General features: G+C 39.8%; 3 protein-coding genes across 4 annotated transcripts in view; 2 read left to right on the forward strand and 1 right to left on the reverse strand.

The window, feature by feature from the left end:
• Window positions 1–7,276, forward strand: part of INTU (inturned planar cell polarity protein) — an 85,472-nt gene extending 78,196 nt beyond the window's left edge. For both annotated transcript variants that reach the window (XM_061142317.1, XM_061142318.1), the window contains one exon: window positions 6,476–7,276. In XM_061142317.1, the coding sequence (XP_060998300.1) occupies window positions 6,476–6,587 (112 nt within the window). In that variant the 3' untranslated portion in view covers window positions 6,588–7,276. The remainder of the gene's footprint in view (window positions 1–6,475) is intronic.
• A 3,158-nt stretch (window positions 7,277–10,434) lies between these two features.
• Window positions 10,435–11,112, reverse strand: LOC133055776 (nucleoside diphosphate kinase A 1-like). The gene has a single exon (XM_061140887.1). The coding sequence runs from the start codon at window positions 11,083–11,085 to the stop codon at window positions 10,627–10,629; it is 459 nt and encodes a 152-aa protein (XP_060996870.1). The 5' UTR covers window positions 11,086–11,112; the 3' UTR covers window positions 10,435–10,626.
• A 1,832-nt stretch (window positions 11,113–12,944) lies between these two features.
• Window positions 12,945–19,499, forward strand: part of SLC25A31 (solute carrier family 25 member 31) — a 28,001-nt gene continuing 21,446 nt past the window's right edge. The window contains exon 1 of the mRNA XM_061140889.1: window positions 12,945–13,188. Coding sequence (XP_060996872.1) covers window positions 12,945–13,188 — 244 coding nt within the window. The remainder of the gene's footprint in view (window positions 13,189–19,499) is intronic.

Here is a 19,499-nt window from a genome sequence, read left to right on the forward strand (position 1 = left end):
CGTCTTTTAATTTCATGGCTGCAATCACCATCTGCAGTGATTTAGGAGCCCAGAAAAATAAAGTCTGACACTGTTTCCACTGTCTCCCCATCTATTTCCCATGAGGTGATGGGACCAGATGCCATGATCTTAGTTTTCTGAATGTTGAGCTTTAAGTCAACTTTTTCACTCTCCTCTTTCACTTTCATCAAGAGGCTCTTTAGTTCTTCTTCACTTTCTGCCATAAAGGTGGTGTCATCTGCATATCTGAGGTTATTGATATTTCTCCCAGCAATCTTGATTCCAGCTTGTGCTTCCTCCAGTCCAGCGTTTCTCATGATGTACTCTGCATATAAGTTAAATAAGCAGAGTGACAATATACAACCTTGACGTACTCCTTTTGCTATTTGGAACCAGTCTGTTGTTCCATGTCCAGTTCTAACTGTTGCTGCCTGACCTACATACAGGTTTCTCAAGAGGCAGGTCAGGTGGTCTGAAAAATGGGTAGAAGACTTTAATAGACATTTCTCCAAAGAAGACATGCAGATGGCCAGTAGGCACATGAAAAATGCTCAGCATCACTAATTATTAGAGAAATGTAAATCAAAGTTATGATGAGGTACCACCTCATACCAGTCAGGATGGCCATCATTAAAAAGTCAACAAATAACAAATTCTGGAGAGGGTGTGCAGAAAAGGGAACACACGTATACTGTTGGTGGGAATGTAAGTTGGTACAACCACTATGAAAAACAGTATGGAGGTTTCTCAGAAAACTAAAAATAGAATTACCATATGATCCATCAATCCCACTCCTGGGTATACACTCAGATAAGACTATAATTCAAAAACATACATGAACCTCTGTGGAAAAAACCTACATATCCATTGACGAATGAATGAAGAAGATGCAGTGTGTGCATATATATGTGTGTGTGTGTGTGTGTATACACACACACACACACACACACACATATTCTTCATTCATTCATTCTTCTTCATTCTTCACTCATTCATGAATTATCATTCCATGATTATCTATAGTTGCATCCATATTGCTACAAATGGAATACTACTCAGCCATAAAAAAGAAAATAATACCAATTGTAGCAATATGGATGCAACTATAGATTATCATACTAAGTGAGGTAAGTCAGAAAGGGAAAGAAAATACTATATGATATCACTTATATGTGGAATCTAAAATATGGCACAAATGAACCTATCTACAAACCAGAAAAGAGACTCAGAGATCATACTTATGGGCGAGGGGTTGGGGGAAGAGAATGGACTGGGAATCTGAGGTTGGTATATGCAAACTATTACATTTAGAATGGATAAACAACAAGGTCCTACTGTACAGCACAAGGAACTATATCCAATCTCCTGGTATAAACCATAATGGAAGAGAATATTATAAAAAAAGATTGTATATGTGTAAAACTGAGTCACTTCATTGTATAGCACAGATTGACATGACATTGTGACATGTGACACAACTGTACTTCAATAAAAGATAAATTAGGTAATACAACCACACACTCTGGGAATTCTGAAAAGGGGGAGGAAATCTGAGATTACAAAGAGAGGCTAAGAGATTCCATGTGATCTGCTTTCAGAAATGAACTGGATTTGGACAGAGCATTCTAGGTAAAGGATGGGATGAAGAAAGACCCAAACAAGGGAAATCATAAGGCTTAGCTGTGAGTAGACTAGTTGGCTAGGATGGTAGAGGAATGGCATATACAAAGGTGAAGTGAAAGATAAAACTGGAAAGCTAAGGTAGGATCACTGCAGAGAGCCTTCAGTTCCTAACCAAGGAATTGAATTTTGAAGGAAATATTGAACTACTGATAGTTCTTTGAGTTGGGGTAGAGAGTTGGTAGAGGAAGGAGCACACAGTTGGGTGGGACTAAAGGAATCTCTTAGAAGAAATGGAGTAGCCGTCATGGTCAACAAGAGAGTCTGAAATTCAGTACTTGGATGCAATCTCAGAAATGACAGAATAATCTCCATTTCCAAGGCAAACCATTCAATATCATGGTAATCCAAGCCTATGCCCCAACCAGTAATGCTGAAGAAGCTGAAGTTGAACGGTTCTATGAAGACCTACAAGACCTTTTAGAACTAACACCCAAAAAAGATGTCCTTTTCATTATAGGGGACTGGAATGCAAAAGTAGGAAGTCAAGAAACACCTGGAGTAACAGGCAGATTTCGCCTTGGAGTACGGAATGAAGCAGGACAAAGGCTAATAGAGAGTTTTGCCAAGAGAACGCACTGGTCATAGCAAACACCCTCTTCCAACAACACAAGAGAAGACTCTACACATGGATATCACGAGACAGTCAACACCGAAATCAGATTGATTATATTCTTTGCAGCCAAAGATGGAGAAGCTCTATACAGTCAGCAAAAACAAGACTGGGAGCTGACTGTGGCTCAGATCATGAACTCCTTATTGCCAAATTCAGACTTAAATTGAAGAAAGTAGGGAAAACCACTAGACCATTCAGGTATGACCTAAATCAAATCCCTTATGACTATACAGTGGAAGTGAGAAATAGATTTAAGGGACCAGATCTGATAGACAGAGAGCCTGATGAACTATGGACGGAGGTTCATGACATTGTATAGGAGACAGGGATCAAGACCATCCCCATGGAAAAGAAATGCAAAAAGGCAAAATGGTTGCCTGAGGAGGCCTTACAAATAGCTGTGAAAAGAAGAGAAGCGAAAAGCAAAGGAGAAAAGGAAAGATATTCCCATTTTAATGGAGAGTTCCAAAGAATAGCCAGGAGAGGTAAGATAGCCTTCCTCAGCGATCAATGCAAAGAAATAGAGGAAAACAACAGAGTGGGAAAGACTAGAGATCTCTTCAGGAAAATTAGAGATACCAAGGGAACATTTCACGCAAAGATGGGTTCAATAAAGGACAGAAATGGTATGAACGTAACAGAAGCAGAAGATATTAAGTAGAGGTGGCAAGAATACACAGAACTATACAAAAAAGATCTTCACCACCCAGATATCACAATGGTATGATCACTCACCTAGAGCCAGACATCCTGGAATGTGAAGTCAAGTGGGCCTTAGAAAGCATCACTATGAACAAAGCTAGTGGAGGTGATGGAATTCCAGTTGAGATATTTCAAATCCTGAGAGATGATGCTGTGAAAGTGCTGCACTCAATATGCCAGCAAATTTGGAAAACTCAGCAGTGGCCACAGGACTGGAAAAGGTCAGTTTTCATTCCAATCCCTAAGAAAGGCAATCCCAAAGAATGCTCAAACTACTGCACAATTGCTCTCATCTCACACGCTAGTAAAGTAATGCTCAAAATTCTCCAAGCCGGGCCTCAGTAGTACATGAACCGTGAACTTCCAGATGTTGAAGCTGGTTTTAGAAAAGGCCGAGGAACCAGAGATCAAATTGCCAACATCTGATGGATCATCGAAAAAGCAAGAGCTCCAGAAAAACATCTATTTCTGCTTTATTGACTATGCCAAAGCCTTTGACTGTGTGGATCACAATAAACTGTGGAAAATTCTGAAAGAGATGGGAATACAAGACCACCTGACCTGCCTCTTGAGAAACCTGTATGCAGGTCAGGAAGCAACAGTTAGAACTGGACATGGAACAACAGACTGGTTCCAAATAGGAAAAGGAGTATGTCAAGGTTGTATATTGTTACTCTGCTTATTTAACTTATATGCAGAGTACATCATGAGAAACGCTGGGCTGGAAGAAGCACAAGCTGGAATCAAGATTGCCAGGGGAAATATGAATAACCTCAGATATGCAGATGACACCACCCTTATGGCAAAAAGTGAAGAGGAACTAAAAAGCCTCTTGATGAAAGTGAAAGAGGAGAGTGAAAAAGTTGGCTTAAAGCTTAACATTCAGAAAACTAAGATCATGGCATCTGGTCTCATCACCTCATGGGAAATAGATGGGGAGACAGTGGAAACAGTGTCAGACTTTATTTTTCTGGGCTCCTAAATCACTGCAGATGGTGATTGCAGCCATGAAATTAAAAGACGCTTACCCCTTGGAAGGAAAGTTATGACCAACCTAGAGAGCATATTAAAAAGCAGAGACATTACTTTGTCCACAAAGGTCCGTCTAGTCAAGGCTATGGTTTTTCCAGTGGTCATGTATGGATGTGAGAGTTGGACTATAAAGAAAGCTGAGCGCCGAAGAATTGATGCTTTTGAACTGTGGTGTTGGAGAAGACTCTTGAGAATCACTTGGACTGCAAGGAGATCCAACCAGTCCATCCTAAAGATCAGTCCTGGGTGTTCATTGGAAGGACTGATATTGAAGCTGAAACTCCAATACTTTGGCCACCTGATGCAAAGAGCTGACTCATTTGAAAAGACCCTGATGCTGGGAAAGATTGAAGGCAGGAGGAGAAGGGGATGACAGAGGATGAGATGGCTGGATGGCATCCCTGACTCAATGGACATGGGTTTGGGTAAACTCTGGGAGTTGGTGATGGACAGACAGGCCTGGCGTGCTGAGATTCATGTGTTCGTAAAGAGTCAGACAGGACTGAGCAATTGAACTGAACTGAATGTTACTCGACACCTACCACGTAGTACTAAGCTGTATGTCAAACGCTTTACAAATGTTATCCAAAGCAGTAATTCCCATGTGCTGATCCGCAGGATTTAGAATCAGCTGAGTCACATTTACCAGGGCTCCCCTGATGACTCAAATGGTAAAGAATGTGCCTGCAACAGGGGAGACCTGGGTTTGATCCCTGGGTTGGGAAGATCTCCTGGAGAAAAGAATGGCTACCTACTCCAGTATTCTAAGCTGGAGAAGTCCATGGACAGAGGAGCCTGACGGGCTACAGTCCACGGGGTTGAAAAGAGTCAGACATGACTGACTGAGTCACTTATTAAAATCAGAAATGCCTGTGCCCCATCCCGCACCCACTGAACCAGAATCTGTGGGAGTGGGACTCTGTGTGTGTGGTGAGCTCACTTGTGATTCTGACGTATAACCTGGCAAGCTTGGGAGCATCAACATGATCAAAACTAAGTGTACAGTGATCAGAGCTGTGTTATTGGAAGATCAAGCTGGGAGCCAAATGGAATGGTGTGGACACGAGAGAGAATAGAGATGAGAAGACCAGTTAGGCACACGTGCAGGTATATAGTAGAGCCATGACTACATTCACAACTGGAACTGAAAAAAAATCAATAGGTTTTGAATTATGACGATGCTGATCTATGCAGAATAGAGAAATTGAAGGAAGTCAGAAATGGTTTAATGTTTTGTGTACAGTCAGTTCAGTTCAGTCGCTCAGTTGTGTCCAACTCTTTGTGACCCCATGAATCACAGTACGCCAGGCCTCCGTGTCCATCACAAACTCCCAGAGTTCACGCAAACTCATGTCCATCAAGTCGGTGATGCCATCTCATCCTCTGTCATCCCCGTCTCCTTCTGCCCCCAATCCCTCTCAGCATCAGGGTCTTTTCCAGTGAGTCAGCTCTTCCCATGAAGTGGCCAAAGCATTGGAGTTTCAGCTTCAACATCAGTCCTTCCAATGATCACCCAGGACTGATCTCCTTTAGGGTGGACTGGTTGGATCTCCTTGCAGTCCAAGGGACTCTCAAGAGTCTTCTCCAACACCACAGTTCAAAAGCATCAATTCTTTGGTGCTCAGCTTTCTTCACAGTCCAACTCTCACAACCATACATGACCACTGGAAAAACCATAGCCTTGACTAGACGGACCTTTGTTGGCAAAGTAATGTCTCTACTTTTTAATATGCTGTCTAGGTTGGTCATAACTTTCCTTCCAAGGAGTAAGCGTCTTTTAATTTCATGACTGCAGTCACCATCTAAAGTGATTTTGGAGCCCAAAAAAATAGAATCTGACACTGTTTACAGTGTTCCCCCATCTATGTCCCATGTACTGATGGGACCTGATGCCATGATCTTAGTTTTCTGAATGTTGAGCCAACTTTTTCACTCCTCCTCTTTCACTTTCATCAAGAGGTTTTTTAGTTCCTCTTCACTTTCTGCTATTAGGGTGTTGTCATCTACATATCTGAGGTTATTGATATTTCTCCCAGCAATCTTGACTAGTATTGATTAAATAGACAAATTTTAACTCTTTAAGAAAATCAAAGTTTCAATGTTAATCCCAATTTGATGTCTAATAACTATTGCACTTAGAATGATGGTACATCATTGACTATATTATAATAATAACTAAATTTAACATTTTAAAACTAAGGAATATGACTATAGAAGTTGATACAATAGGCTTTTTACACTCTGAAATAATAAATATAATTGACCTAAGGCATATATTACTTAATTATAAATCTAGTTGCATTTCCCCCTACTGTAGATTTAGATTAGTGGTTGAATTTATGACTTATTCTTTCAGAAACCAAAAAATATAGTGAAATATATTGGAGAGTTGGAGTTTTTTCCTTCTTGGAATTTCTGAAATTAGTGTGTTCTTTTTCTCTACAGGAGGCTCTTTCTTCATCCCAAACTTCAAGAACTTTATGTCTGTTTTCATGACTCAGTTACAGAAATTGCCATTGAAATGGCTTTTAAATTGTTCTTTGGATTAACCTTGTAGCTGTATTTTCTTGACGCATAGCAACACTGTGCAGAGACCATCAAGCACGGTTAGAACTGCTGAAATCTATTCACCAAGAGATAAGGTTTAACTTCTTTTCACTAATCAATACTGAACATAAGGCTGATGAAGACTGAGATGATACACTGCTGGATTTGATGCACTAAATCTTATTCTGAGACTTTTGAAGAAAATACTTAATCAAAATATGAAGAAGAGATTGTTAATTTATTTTCCATTTTGGTATATAACATTAATTTATTTACTGATGTGAAATAATGTGATGTTATTTTATGTAAAATTAATATAAGAGTGCTTATCTTGGAAAAAAAGCCAATATTTTGTGTATTTTTCTCAAGACTAGTATTGCTATTTGGCAAAACAATCATGAAATTGGGAGGAGATGACCAGGTTCTGTTACTAATTAGTGTTGTGACCATGAGCAAGTTTTTGTACCTCTCTGAGCTCAGATTTTTCATGTACAAATGAAATGATTGTTTTGAGGTGTCTAAAGATCCTCTTCAGTAAAATGTGCAATTTTTTCCCTCTAACCTATTGTTCGGTACCTAAATTTGTAATGTTGAGTACTGATTCCTTCTTAGATGAGATACTTTTCTTTTATGTGTTTTAGTAGATACCTCACTGTGGGGGAAGAGGAGTGAAAATTAAACTTACTTTTTTATATTTGATTTTCTTTACTCATTCAGGTCAGTTCTATTTTGACTAGGATATATATTTGTAAACTATTTGTTCATATACTTTCATTGTTTTTCTCTTTTTTGAAATATATTCAGGTATACACACATTTTATACAAGTTCATGAATTTTAGGAAAGTTTTATGTGAATCTTTAAAAAAAAAAAAAAACCAATCATGTTGAAAACAATGAAAAAGTTAACTAAAGAAATTCTATGACAACTTCCAGTCAATACAAAGTTTTTTCTTACAAATCTGGATGTACTGGGTTTTCCCAAAGGGGTACCTTTAATGAAAAATAATTTATTTGATCATGAGTAGAGAAAGAAATTTATTTGACCATGAGTAGAGAAAGAAACAGAGAAGGCAATGGCAGCCCACTCCAGTACTCTTGCCTGGAAAATCCCATGGACAGAGGAGCCTGGTAGGCTGCAGTCCATGGGGTCGCACGGAATGGGACACTAATGAGCGACTTCACTTTCACTTTTGAGTTTCATGCATTGGAGAAGGAAATGGCAACCCACTCCAGTGTTCTTGCCTGGAGAATCCCAGGGATGGGGGAGCCTGGTGGGCTGCCGTCTATGGGGTCACACAGAGTCAGACACGACTGAAGCAACTTAGCAGCAGCAGAGAAAGAAAGGTACTAAGCTCAGAATTTTCTTTAGCTGTCAGAATTTGGCAGATTGAAAGGAAGGAAGAACATGACAATTCTTAATTGACGTTTACCCAGTGGATTCTCCTGAATTCTCAGATGCTCCCGTGACTTTATAGCATTGGGTTCTCTCTTCTTCAGGATTTACCTTTGGAAGGCATATTACACCGGCACATCTAAAGCCAGTCTCTGCCTTTCCCCTACCTCAAGCATGAGACCTCGAGCTTAATCAGAATTAACTGAAAAATGTAGTGGATGCACCATTTAAAATATTTGGTCTTAGAAGAAACACTATTATCCCTCTGTCATGAGTTTAAGAGATTTTCACCCAGGTGTTGAAGATGCAAACCACTGTATTTGTCCTATTAGTGATTTGTGGACCTTAATTTTGGCATTCAAAACAGAACAAGAAACTTTGGTAGAAAATGACTTGCAATATCCTCCCCTTCCCCTTCAGATTATAATTTTGGTCAAATGATAGACTCTTTACTGCTGTCTTAGGACTGCTTGTGCACATATCTAAGTATCAAAGTATTGTTTAAGAGTATTTAGTAAATGTCTTAAATTTCTTGATAATGGTCCCTCAAACACAATGAAGCTATATTTAATATGGAGAATTATTCATAAATGCAGCCACTGATCACCTCAGATTTTCAAACAGACTGAGCTTGGGACTTAACCATTAGGAACTTTTTGTTTCATTTAGTGAAATTTTGATCTGTTGAACTGCTTTCCTGGTCTAAAAGAATCGTAAGACCACTATTTAATAACTGAAATAAAAAGACTACTATTCTTTTATAAGGCCAAGTCATTTGAAGTATTGCCGATGTAATGTGCATGTTGCAGAGACACTGCATTTTTAAGAAAGAAAACCAAACATTATCTTGGCTTTTATCTCTAACTAGGTATCAAAATAAGTGTGGTAAGTACTGTAAACTTAGCTGCTCATTTTTCCACATATATTCAGATTCACACCTGAGAGTAGATCCGACTCACTGGACAATAAGTGCCTATCTGCAACTTTATTAAATAAAGAGGGATGTAGGATACTTTTGCAGTTATAGGAACATTCTTAGGTTGGATTTTATTAGCATCCTGCAAACGTTTGTTTTCACCAAAGACTGTAATGCAAAAGACTATATATCCAGCATTTTAAAAAAAAAGCAAGTGCTGGCTTACCACCATCATATATTTTTTAATCCTGTCCCCCCACAAAATTACATTTTAGATTTCAACCCCCATTCTCCATTTCTCGTTTTTGTCTCTTTGTTTTGTCATGTTAGAATAGGGAATTTCTCTTTTTGTGCCAAGGGACCTTCGATGATGATGCATACTGGCAAGTTAGTAAATTGCAGTCCCTGCTTTTTTGCATTTCTGATACAAATGGGAAGAGCTATGAAACCAATTTACTAGGTTTGTCCACTTTGAACATTCTTGAAAATAACATTGTGAATAATTATTGTTGTCTGTGTAATTTCCCTCTAATAGTGCCTGTCACACATTATGTGCTATAAAAGGGTTAGCAGCTGCTACTACTACGACTACTTATTATTAAATATCCATTGGTTGAACACGATAGAGTCATCCAAATCATACCCTCTACTGTACAAAATGTTGGAAAGCTAAGAAAAAGTATTCAGCACTAAACACTTTAAAAATGAGGATTTATACTTTGAGTATTTTAAAATACAGTAATATTAATAAAACTTTATATACTGTACTGTGTGGAAATTAATTTTTTAGAGTTGTACTTCTATATTCTATATAACTGAAGCTATTTTTGCGCTATATTGATAGTTTTTAATAAAGATGGTGCAGAGGGTTGTTTGCAGTTGTGTTGACTTTTTGACCATTCATCCAACAAACATTTATTACATTTCTGCTCTGTACCAAGCACTGTTCTGAATGCCAGAGATACAGCAATGAACAAAACAGCCAAAAACTGCTACCCTCATGGAGCTTATGTTCTAGTGGGAGAGGCAGACCGCAAATAAGTAAAACAAAAACTAAAAGAAAAAAGGTGAAGCAAGAAAATGGAGTATGAAGTGTGAGAGACAGGGTGGCCAGGGAAAGGGTTGCTGAGATGGCCTCAGATCTGGTTAGGAAACTAACCAAGCTGACTTCTAAGGAAAATGTGAACAGTGCAAAGGCCCTGAGACTCTCTATTTTTAATATCAACATATAAGTCACCAGAACTTTTTTCATTCAATAAATCAGTAAATAAAATGCAAAGCAACAAATTAAACATTTGCACTTCATCTTTGAAAAGAGACGATTCAGAGCTCTTAATAGGGTAAAAAAAAAACAAAGCTACACTTCTAAGTACTTTCACTTTTGCCATCTTCTAACAAAGAATATATGTCAAAAGTACGCTTGAAGATATCATAAAGGAACATGCTATAAACACTGTTAACTATAGTCATGTCAGGGGAGGGCAGGAAGGGGGGCAAAAAGGGAAGGGAGAGAAAATTGCCCTGGGGAGCAGCAGCAGGCTTTTTTTTTTTTTTTTGAGATGAAACATTTTAATCTGATGATAGCATGTAACACTGTACATGGAGCACCCACAGCTCCAAGAGTTTCCCTCCAAGTGAAAAGCAAGTTCTCAGAAATAACCAGGTTTGCAATGGCCTGGTCCTTGCCTGTGGGAGGGAGGGAAACTAGCATGGGATGAGCACTGTGGTCTGCTTCCAAGTCACTCGTAGATCCAGTTCTGAGCACAGCTCTTGTAATTTACCAGTTCCTCAGGGTGAAACCACAAGGCAATCTCCTTCTCTGCACTCTCCAGGGAATCACTGCCATGAATAATATTCCTGCCAACTTGGATGCAAAAGTCCCCACGGATGGTCCCAGGCTTGGAGTCTGCAGGGTTGGTCTCCCCAAGCATCACTCGACCTGTCTTCACAACGTTCAGTCCCTCCCAGACCATGGAAACCACTGGCCCTGAATGCATGTATTTCACCAGGCCGGCAAAGAATGGACGGTCCTTCAGGTCAATACAGTGCTCCTTGAGAAGGTCTTCAGAAGCCCGCATGAATTTCATGGCAACAAGACGGAATCCCTTTTGCTCAAAACGCTTGATTATTTCTCCCATGAGGCCTCGCTGGACTCCATCGGGCTTGATAGCAATGAAGGTGCGCTCGCTGTTGGCCATGGTCCTGGGCTTCAGCACCGTCTGCAGCCGCCGAAGCAGCAGGCTTTTCTGACTTCTGAAAATAACTTACATTTCCTGTGACCCGAGATGGTTCCTTTAACTCTTTTGGCACCTTAAAGAGACATCCTTGCTTGGAATGTGATTCGGGAAATTCCCCCTTTAATTTCTCCCTAAGTGCTTCAAATTACCTTAAAAGAGAATGAAGTCTTTCATTTTCCAGATTTTTGCAGATAAAATGCCCATCATTTCTTGAATTTGTGATGGATTTCACAAAGGATTTTGAAGTCAATGCAGTGAGAAAACTTTCAATTTTTCAAGCTAGGAATAATGATTAATGGAATTGCTTTAGAAAGACTAATATGTCAGCAGCATACAATATACAAAGAAACTCAGGCTGAAAAACCAGTTGAGTCAAGTGAGCTGCTAAGAAAAGGTATCAAACATGGTACCAGTAGGACTTGCCAACTCCTTTTATGAGGTTGCCAAAAGATTAACAAAATTCCTGCTCTGGAATGCTTCTGGCCAAAATATTTGGTTCTTCACTAGTAACAAGTACTATTAAAAGTGTTACAACACACTTGGGATAATAAATTTAAAAATGCAAACTAAAGTTCAAAAAAACCAGTAACTCATCTCACATTTTATAGATGTGTTTAAAGACTCCAAGTCCTGCAGAGTAAGAGATGATAAAATGGAAGCTTCCTTCCTTTAGTAGAAACCATCGAACAAGTTGTAAAGAGGAATTAAGAATATATTTATTAATAATAATAGGACTTTTTTGCCTCTTTCACTCTTATTCCCTCGTTAGTGTAGAGTGGAGTTTTATTGCAGCAAATGGAATGCAAAAGCAGCTGTGTAAATCAGACTTTTATTAAGCCAGACATTTAAAAAGACTTTGAAAAATATAAAACAAGGCTGTTCTCACTACATTTTTTTGTTGGCAAAATAACTGTTCTTCAATATAAAAATGTTACTTATGTAGGGGTTTACTGTTATTTTAAATGAGTAGCTTTTTTAAATTTTCTGTTACAATTTCTGAAATGGTTAATATCAATATATAACATAAAAACAGACGCTTCTTTGCGGTCTTCTACATAAAGAGTGAAAAGGTATCCTAAAATCAGTTTGTGAACCGCTGTTCTAGAACATGATCCCAACTCTGCACATTAAAATTACCTGGGGAATTCAAATTCAAACACAGACACCCAGGCACAAACCCATGTCTCCGTCCACCCCCTACCAACACCTCCAATTTGTGCAGTCTGACTGAGCACCACTGCTCTAGATAGAATTACCAAATAAAACACAGGAGAAAGAGAAATGTGTTGAATTATGTTATGCGGGTACAGTCAGTAAAACCAGAGTGAGACAGTGACTAGACAAAGGACCCCTGCCACATTGAAAGGAGAAGATTTTATTTCTAATGGAAGGTGCAAGGGTTACTCTGGGAACCAAAACTAACCTTGGTTAGTCCCACGCGGTTGATTTTGCTGCTCTGTCGTGTTTGGGCCACTAACTCTCTTTTTACAGACCTGGTTCTCCCGAATCCCTTCCCAGGCGAGAACTCACAGCCTCGCAGTCCCGTCGCCGCTGCAAGCGCAGCCAGGCACCTCTACTTGCGTGGACAGTACCGCGCTGAAGAGCCACGTGTTGGGAGTCACGTGACCGGCTCCACCGGCTGGAGGCGGTTGGAGGCACCTGCGCAGCTCCCCGCCCCCGGCGCGACCTTCTCCCAGCGTCCTGAGCGCGGCTTTCCCGCCAGGACTACGCAGAAGCGGTTTTCGCCTTCGTCCTCGCGTGTCTCCGGCTCATATTTTGAGCTTCTGCTACCCGTTTTTACGTCAGTCGTCCGTCCCACCATGCAGCGTGAACCTCCGAAGAAGAAGCAGGAGAAGAAGGTGGAAAAGCGGCTTTTTGACGCCACATCCTTCGGGAAAGACCTGCTGGCAGGCGGGGTGGCGGCGGCTGTGTCCAAGACGACGGTGGCGCCCATCGAGCGTGTGAAGCTGCTGCTGCAGGTGCAGGCGTCGTCCAAGCAGATCAGCCCCGAGGCGCAGTACAAAGGCATCGTGGACTGCCTGGTGCGGATTCCCCGTGAGCAGGGTGCGTATGGGAGGCCCCTCCACCAACCTTCCCTCCACGCAGGCTCAGCTTCCCGGAAAAGGGAGTGGGTGAGCCAGGAGGGGTCGCTGCGGCCACCAGGGCCGTGTGTGTCGGTGCTGAGTTGATTTCTGTGCTTGGGATAACACAATTTCTTAACCAGTCTATGAGGCTCTGCTTTCCCAGGGCCAAGAAGGCCTGCACATGAGCAGTCCTTGGGCAGGAGGGATCACCACCTTCTCTTTCTTTACATTTCTCCTTCCTAGTAGGCGTTGCACCCCGGTGCGCCTCTACCTGGCTCAAGAGGGAAATGGTTGACCTCCCAGGATTGGGGGGAGATGCCATTAGGCACTTGGCTGTATGTTAATAAGTGCTTTAAGATTCTGAAATATTTGTTGAAATAACATGTTTGAGACAAGTATCCCAAATAGAGAAGCACTGGGGCCTCTCTAGTACGTATTCAGTGAAAAGAGCTTCTGTTCTCAGGAACTACTGAAAACTGAGGTTGAAGCTTAACAGGCACTCACGTCTACACATGTTTTAGGAGGATGCCAAAAAACCTCAGTGGTAGGTGCGTGCTCAGTTGTGTCCGACTCTTTGCGACTCCGTGGACTGTAGCCCTGCCAGGCGCCTCTGTCCATGGAGTTCTCCAGGCAAGAATACTGGAGTGGGTTGCCATTTCCTTCCAGAGGGGATCTTCCCCACCAGGGATCGAAGGCGTCTCCTGCATTGGCAGGCGGATTCTTTATCACTGTGCCACGTGGGAACCTCAGTCTAGAAGCAAACTATTTTAATGCAGTATTTTTAGAAATCAAAATTAATGAGAAAAAGGTACCGTGAGCAATGTAAAAACTCTTAAGTAGAGATAGGATCGGTTTTCTTTTTTTGCATCAGGCTCTGTTTTTATGTAAAATTTTGATATTTTGGTTCATTGTGGAGTTTTGGAGTTTTTTCCATTAATATTGAAGTGATTTTAAGGAATAATGAAAATGCCTTATTAATCATTCATTGCCCTTACCTTGCAGACTGGCTTCTAAGATAGCTAAGTGAACAGAGGATAAATTAATCAGAAACTTTCAGCTGTATAATGTAGTGTTAGTTGCTCACTCATGTCCGACTTTTTGTGATCCCATGGACTGTAGCCCAACAGGCTCCTCTATCCATGGGATTCTCCAGGCAAGAATACCATTCCATTCTCCAGGGGATCTTCCTGACCCAGGGATTGAACCAGGGTCTCCCGCACTGTAGGCAGATTCTTTACCATCTGAGCCTCCCATATAGTTGGATTCAATTGAAACATCTATATGAATTTTAAAAAGGGAAATAGAACTATTTGTTGTATATTCTGAACAAGACGTGAAGTGGGTTCAACTCAAGTGCAGGCCATTCTTTCACTCCTAAGTCTAAGACAGGTTACACTTCCTCTCATAAAAAACGGATTCCTGGGAATTTCCTGGTGGTTCAATGGTTAGGACTCCAGGCTTCCACTTCAGGGGGACACGAGTTCAATCTCTGGTGGGGAAACTAAGACTCTGCAAGCAGAGTATTTAGAGTTGAGGATATAGACTCTTAAGGCATCATCTCTACTGTGGATTTAGTGTCTGGGAGCTTAATTTAGATCTTTTCATAGTTAATGCCTCACATCTTCTCACTTCCATTTATTTTATCAGAGCAAGCTTCCCATTTCTCTTCAGAGAAGTAGGAGCCTCTTTATTATTTACTAATCTGCTTTAAATATTTAGTCAGGTAAAGTTGAATATTCTGGACAGATTGTGCTGACCAATGCTAAATCATTTTATATTTTAAATGTCTTTTGTAATATTTAAACCTGTGTTCAGTATGGAGCTTCTCTGGTGGCTCAGTGGTAAAGAATCCACCTGCAATGCAGGAGACTCGGTTGGGTCCCTGGATCTAGAAGATCCCCTGGAGGAGGGCATGGCAACACACTCCAGTATCCTGGCCTGGAAAATCCCATGGACAGAGGAGCCTGGCGGACTACAGTCCATCAGTTCAGTTCAGTTCAGTTGCTCAGTCATGTCCGACTCTCTGCGACCCCATGAACTGCAGCACGTCAGGCCTCCCTGTCCATCACCAACTCCCAGAGCCTACCCAAACTCATGTCCACTGAGTCGGTGATTCATCCAACCATCTCATCCTCTGTCGTGCCCTTCTCCTTCTGCCCTCAATCTTTCCCAGAATCAGGGTCCTTTCAAATGAGTCAGCTCTTCGAATCAGGTGACCAAAGTATTGGAGTTTCAGCTTCAATATCAGTCCTTGGGGTTGCAAAAATAGGACATGTCTGAAGTGCCTGAGTACATGCGCACAGACACATTCAATATGGCTGTTGCAAATTGAGACCATTCTGAATAGTATTCTGGCTCCAGCTTTCTTTAAGCAGAATTTTAAGAAAATGTTTCCTGGTACACACAAAACCTTGTTATCAGTCCTATGCTAAAAGATTAGTAATTCACAACAGGGATAATATTGCCATCTAGGGGCATTTTGGGAAACTTGTGAGGACTTTTTTTTAGCACAAAGAGGGGAGTAATTCTTAAATGCAGTGATATGAAAGGCAAAATCCAGGACTACTGAACATCCTGCTGCCCCTGTACCTGGTCAGTCCTGCACAACAAAGACTTACCCTGCAACGGAATGACTCAGATCTCCCACTGGCTGTTCATATAGCACTAAAACCTGTTTTTGATTATTTACTTATCAACATAAACCATCCAGGGCATAATTTTAGTACACACTAATTTCCGTAATGCAGCTGTCGTGTAAGTAGAGGAAAGACTGTACTTTGTTTTGCTCAGAATTTTACTGAGAGGTGTTCATCATTGTGGAAACTCATGTTAACAGTTCTGTGTGTCATATTTGATCATCACTTACATCATCTTCATTTTTAAATATTGAATTATGATGATTGTATAGATATACTTATTAAGTCCTTTTTTCAAAATGTCATTGTGTATCTTAAACACAACAGATTCATTACTATGATGTCTCTGATGTGATCACACCTCACCAATTTACTAATTTAAAATACATATTATAAACTCCTTTATTTCCTCTTTGTATGTAGCAAAGAAGGCATTATATTGACTTTTTTGGGACTAGTGAAGAGGTCATTGTCTTTGAATTCTATTTATAGATAGTATAGGAAGCATTGTAAAATATTTATTGTGTATGGAAAACTGGAACCTGATAGGGTTGAGAATCACTGTGCTAGATCATTCTGGAACTTTACTAAGCAGTCAGATTCTGAGGCTTTTATTTTCTGCAATTTACTTTCTCTCTTGTGAAAATCAAGGTATATCGCCATCTCAGTGTTCTGAAGTTTCTCTTGTTTTCCATATTCTAGTTTTACTGATAACTTTTCCTTTCTTTAGGCAGTATGAAATGAGGATAAGAGACAGTGAACTCAGAAGGCACAAGTTCTGTCACTATCTTCTTACCTATGTCTTTCTTTACACCTCAGGGAGACAGCTCTTCATTCTTGTTCTGAACATAGCTTTAAATATCTCTTTTGGTGTCTTTGATACTTTTTAGTAAAAGTATCTGGGTTTAACCTGACCAATGCTATTTTTAAAGATTTATTCTTTGTTGGTTTTATGACTTTCCAACTTCATATGTATACTTTTATTATTTAGTACTATTTAAACCTTCATTATACAAATAATGCATGTTTCTTATAGAAAATTAGAAAATATAGAGAAACAAAAAGTTTAAAAAAAAAAACTGCTAACATCACCACAGTTAACATTTTAGTGTCTTGAGAGTGATTCTTTTTCACTGAGCAAGCTATGCATCAGTAAATATATTTTAATTAATATGAACTGTTTTATTTAGTGTATTGTAACGTAGGTTTTTAAGGATATTATGTCTCATTTTTAGAGAGCCTACCAGAACTCTTTTCTCTTTCAGGTATTTCTGGCCATGAGTTCATCAGTTATTTTTAATCGGAAATTTTCCAAACATATTTTTCTGAAGGCTAAAGCAGTGAGGTTTTTAAATATTGAAGATGATATTTTGGGGTATAAAAAGAAAATATTAGGTATATGCTTTATGTAAATAAAATAGGAAAATAAACTTTACTAATATTTAGTAAATGACTTGGCCCTGGTACCTATGATTGGCCAAATGTCAGTTATATATCATAGGACACTAAGGCATCCTGAAAAAAGTAAGAGTTACACAGGGGAAAGGGGATGACTGGAGCCCTTACTCAATTATTCTATAATAAATATAGTCTATATTGGCTCTGTTAAATGGATTTATAGAGATAAGACTTTTTGAATATTTGAAATTGTCAAGAAGACTATTTGAAATACAGATTCACATTATTTTTTTACCATGGAATATTACTCAGCTGTTAAAAAGAATTCATTTGAACCAGTTCTAATGAGATGGATGAAACTGGAGCCCATTATACAGAATAAAGTAAGCCAGAAAGATAAAGAACATTACAGCATACTAACACATATATATGGAATTTAGAAAGATGGTAACGACAACCCTATATGCAAAACAGAAAAAGAGACACAGAAGTACAGAACAGACTTTTGAACTCTGTGGGAGAAGGTGAGGGTGGGATGTTTCGAGAGAACAGCATGTATACTATCTATGGTGAAACAGATCACCAGCCCAGGTGGGATGCATGAGACAAGTGCTCGGGCCTGGTGCACTGGGAAGACCCAGAGGAATCGGGTGGAGAGGGAGGTGGGAGGGGGGATCGGGATGGGGAATACGTGTAAATCTATGGCTGATTCATATCAATGTATGACAAAACCCACTGAAAAAATAAATAAATAAAGGGAAAAAAAAAAGAATGAACCTCATTCTAAGGATGCCTTGAGATAATAGCAGATGATAGTATGAAAACATCATAATTAGCAAGATATTTGAAAGTACTGTGTTTTAACTGGTAAAATAAATGCTCAGTTGTGTCCTAATATCTTACAGTTTGACCTAACCACCCTATCTAAATAGTCCTTCCTCATTCTCCATCTGCATGTTACTGTTTTTCCTCCTGGACACCTAACATTTATTTCTTCATTGTCTGTCTTTGTGATGTAAGTTCCATAAGACCAAGAACTTTGTTCCTAGTGCTGTCCCTAGCAGGTCTGCTCTGTGTGTGTGTGTGTGTGTGTTAGTCACTCAGTCATATCTGACTCTTTATGACCCCATGGACTGTAGCCTGCCAGGCTACTCTGTACATGGGATTCTCCAGGCAAGAATACTGGAGTGAGTTGCCATTCCCTTCTCCAGGGGATCTTCCCATCCAGGGATCAGACCTGGGTCTCCTGCATTGCAGGCAGATTCTTTACCTTATGAGCCACCAGAGAAGCCCCTGCTGTGTACTTCAGTTCAGTTCAGTTCAGTCGCTCAGTCGTGTCCGACTCTTTGCGACCCCATGAATCACAGCACACCAGGCCTCCCTGTCCATCACCAACTCCACTGTACTTGGTATCACATAAAAGGTTTTTAAATGAAGAATCCTTTTTTTTTTGTATAGTTATTGAGTATAGTTGATTTATAGTATTGTGTAAATGAAGAATCTTTATCTCATTCTTTAATTTCTCTTTTGGATATGTTTTACAGATGCACATAACAGGGTGGTATAGTGGCAGGGGTATGTAATTTTCTTTTTTAAGTATGTACATATTTGAGAATCATTGATTGCATTTTTTTTAACTAATAGGCAGACTATCTAAGTATGTTGGCATGTACAGGTCTAGAATATACATACACTTGACCCTTGAGCACCATGGGTTTGAATGTGTGGATTTTTTTTTTCAGTAGTAAATACTGCAGTACTACATGATCCCCGGTTGGTTGACTTCATGGTTGCAGACTCGTGGATATGGAGAAACTACATACAGGGAAGGCAGACTACAAGTTATACTTGGATTTTTGACTGAGTGGGTCATCAGCGCCCCTAACCCTCACTTTGTTCAAAGGTCAACTGTATACCCAAACATGCCTAGCATTTCCATTCTTGACTTGTAAGTTGACCAGTAACTGACCTGGTAACTTTTCCCCATTTTCCCGTAAGTTTTATGTTAATTCGTAATTACTTTCTCAGAATTAAGTTCAAAGGAGGTTTCTTACCATCCTTAAATTTTGAAGATATTATTTTTATTAAGCAATTAAGTAAAAAACAACAACACACCTTAGATGTTCTGCTGTTAGAGGAGAAATATACCACAATCCCCATGTTTTTCTGTATCAATTTTGTGATTATGTATTTGGAAACTGTCCTTTAATTTGCATGACTAGAGAATGAAATACTACTACATTTGCATCACTCTTGC

This window comes from Dama dama, chromosome 5 (assembly GCF_033118175.1).
Source record: "Dama dama isolate Ldn47 chromosome 5, ASM3311817v1, whole genome shotgun sequence".
Lineage (NCBI taxonomy): Eukaryota > Metazoa > Chordata > Mammalia > Artiodactyla > Cervidae > Dama > Dama dama.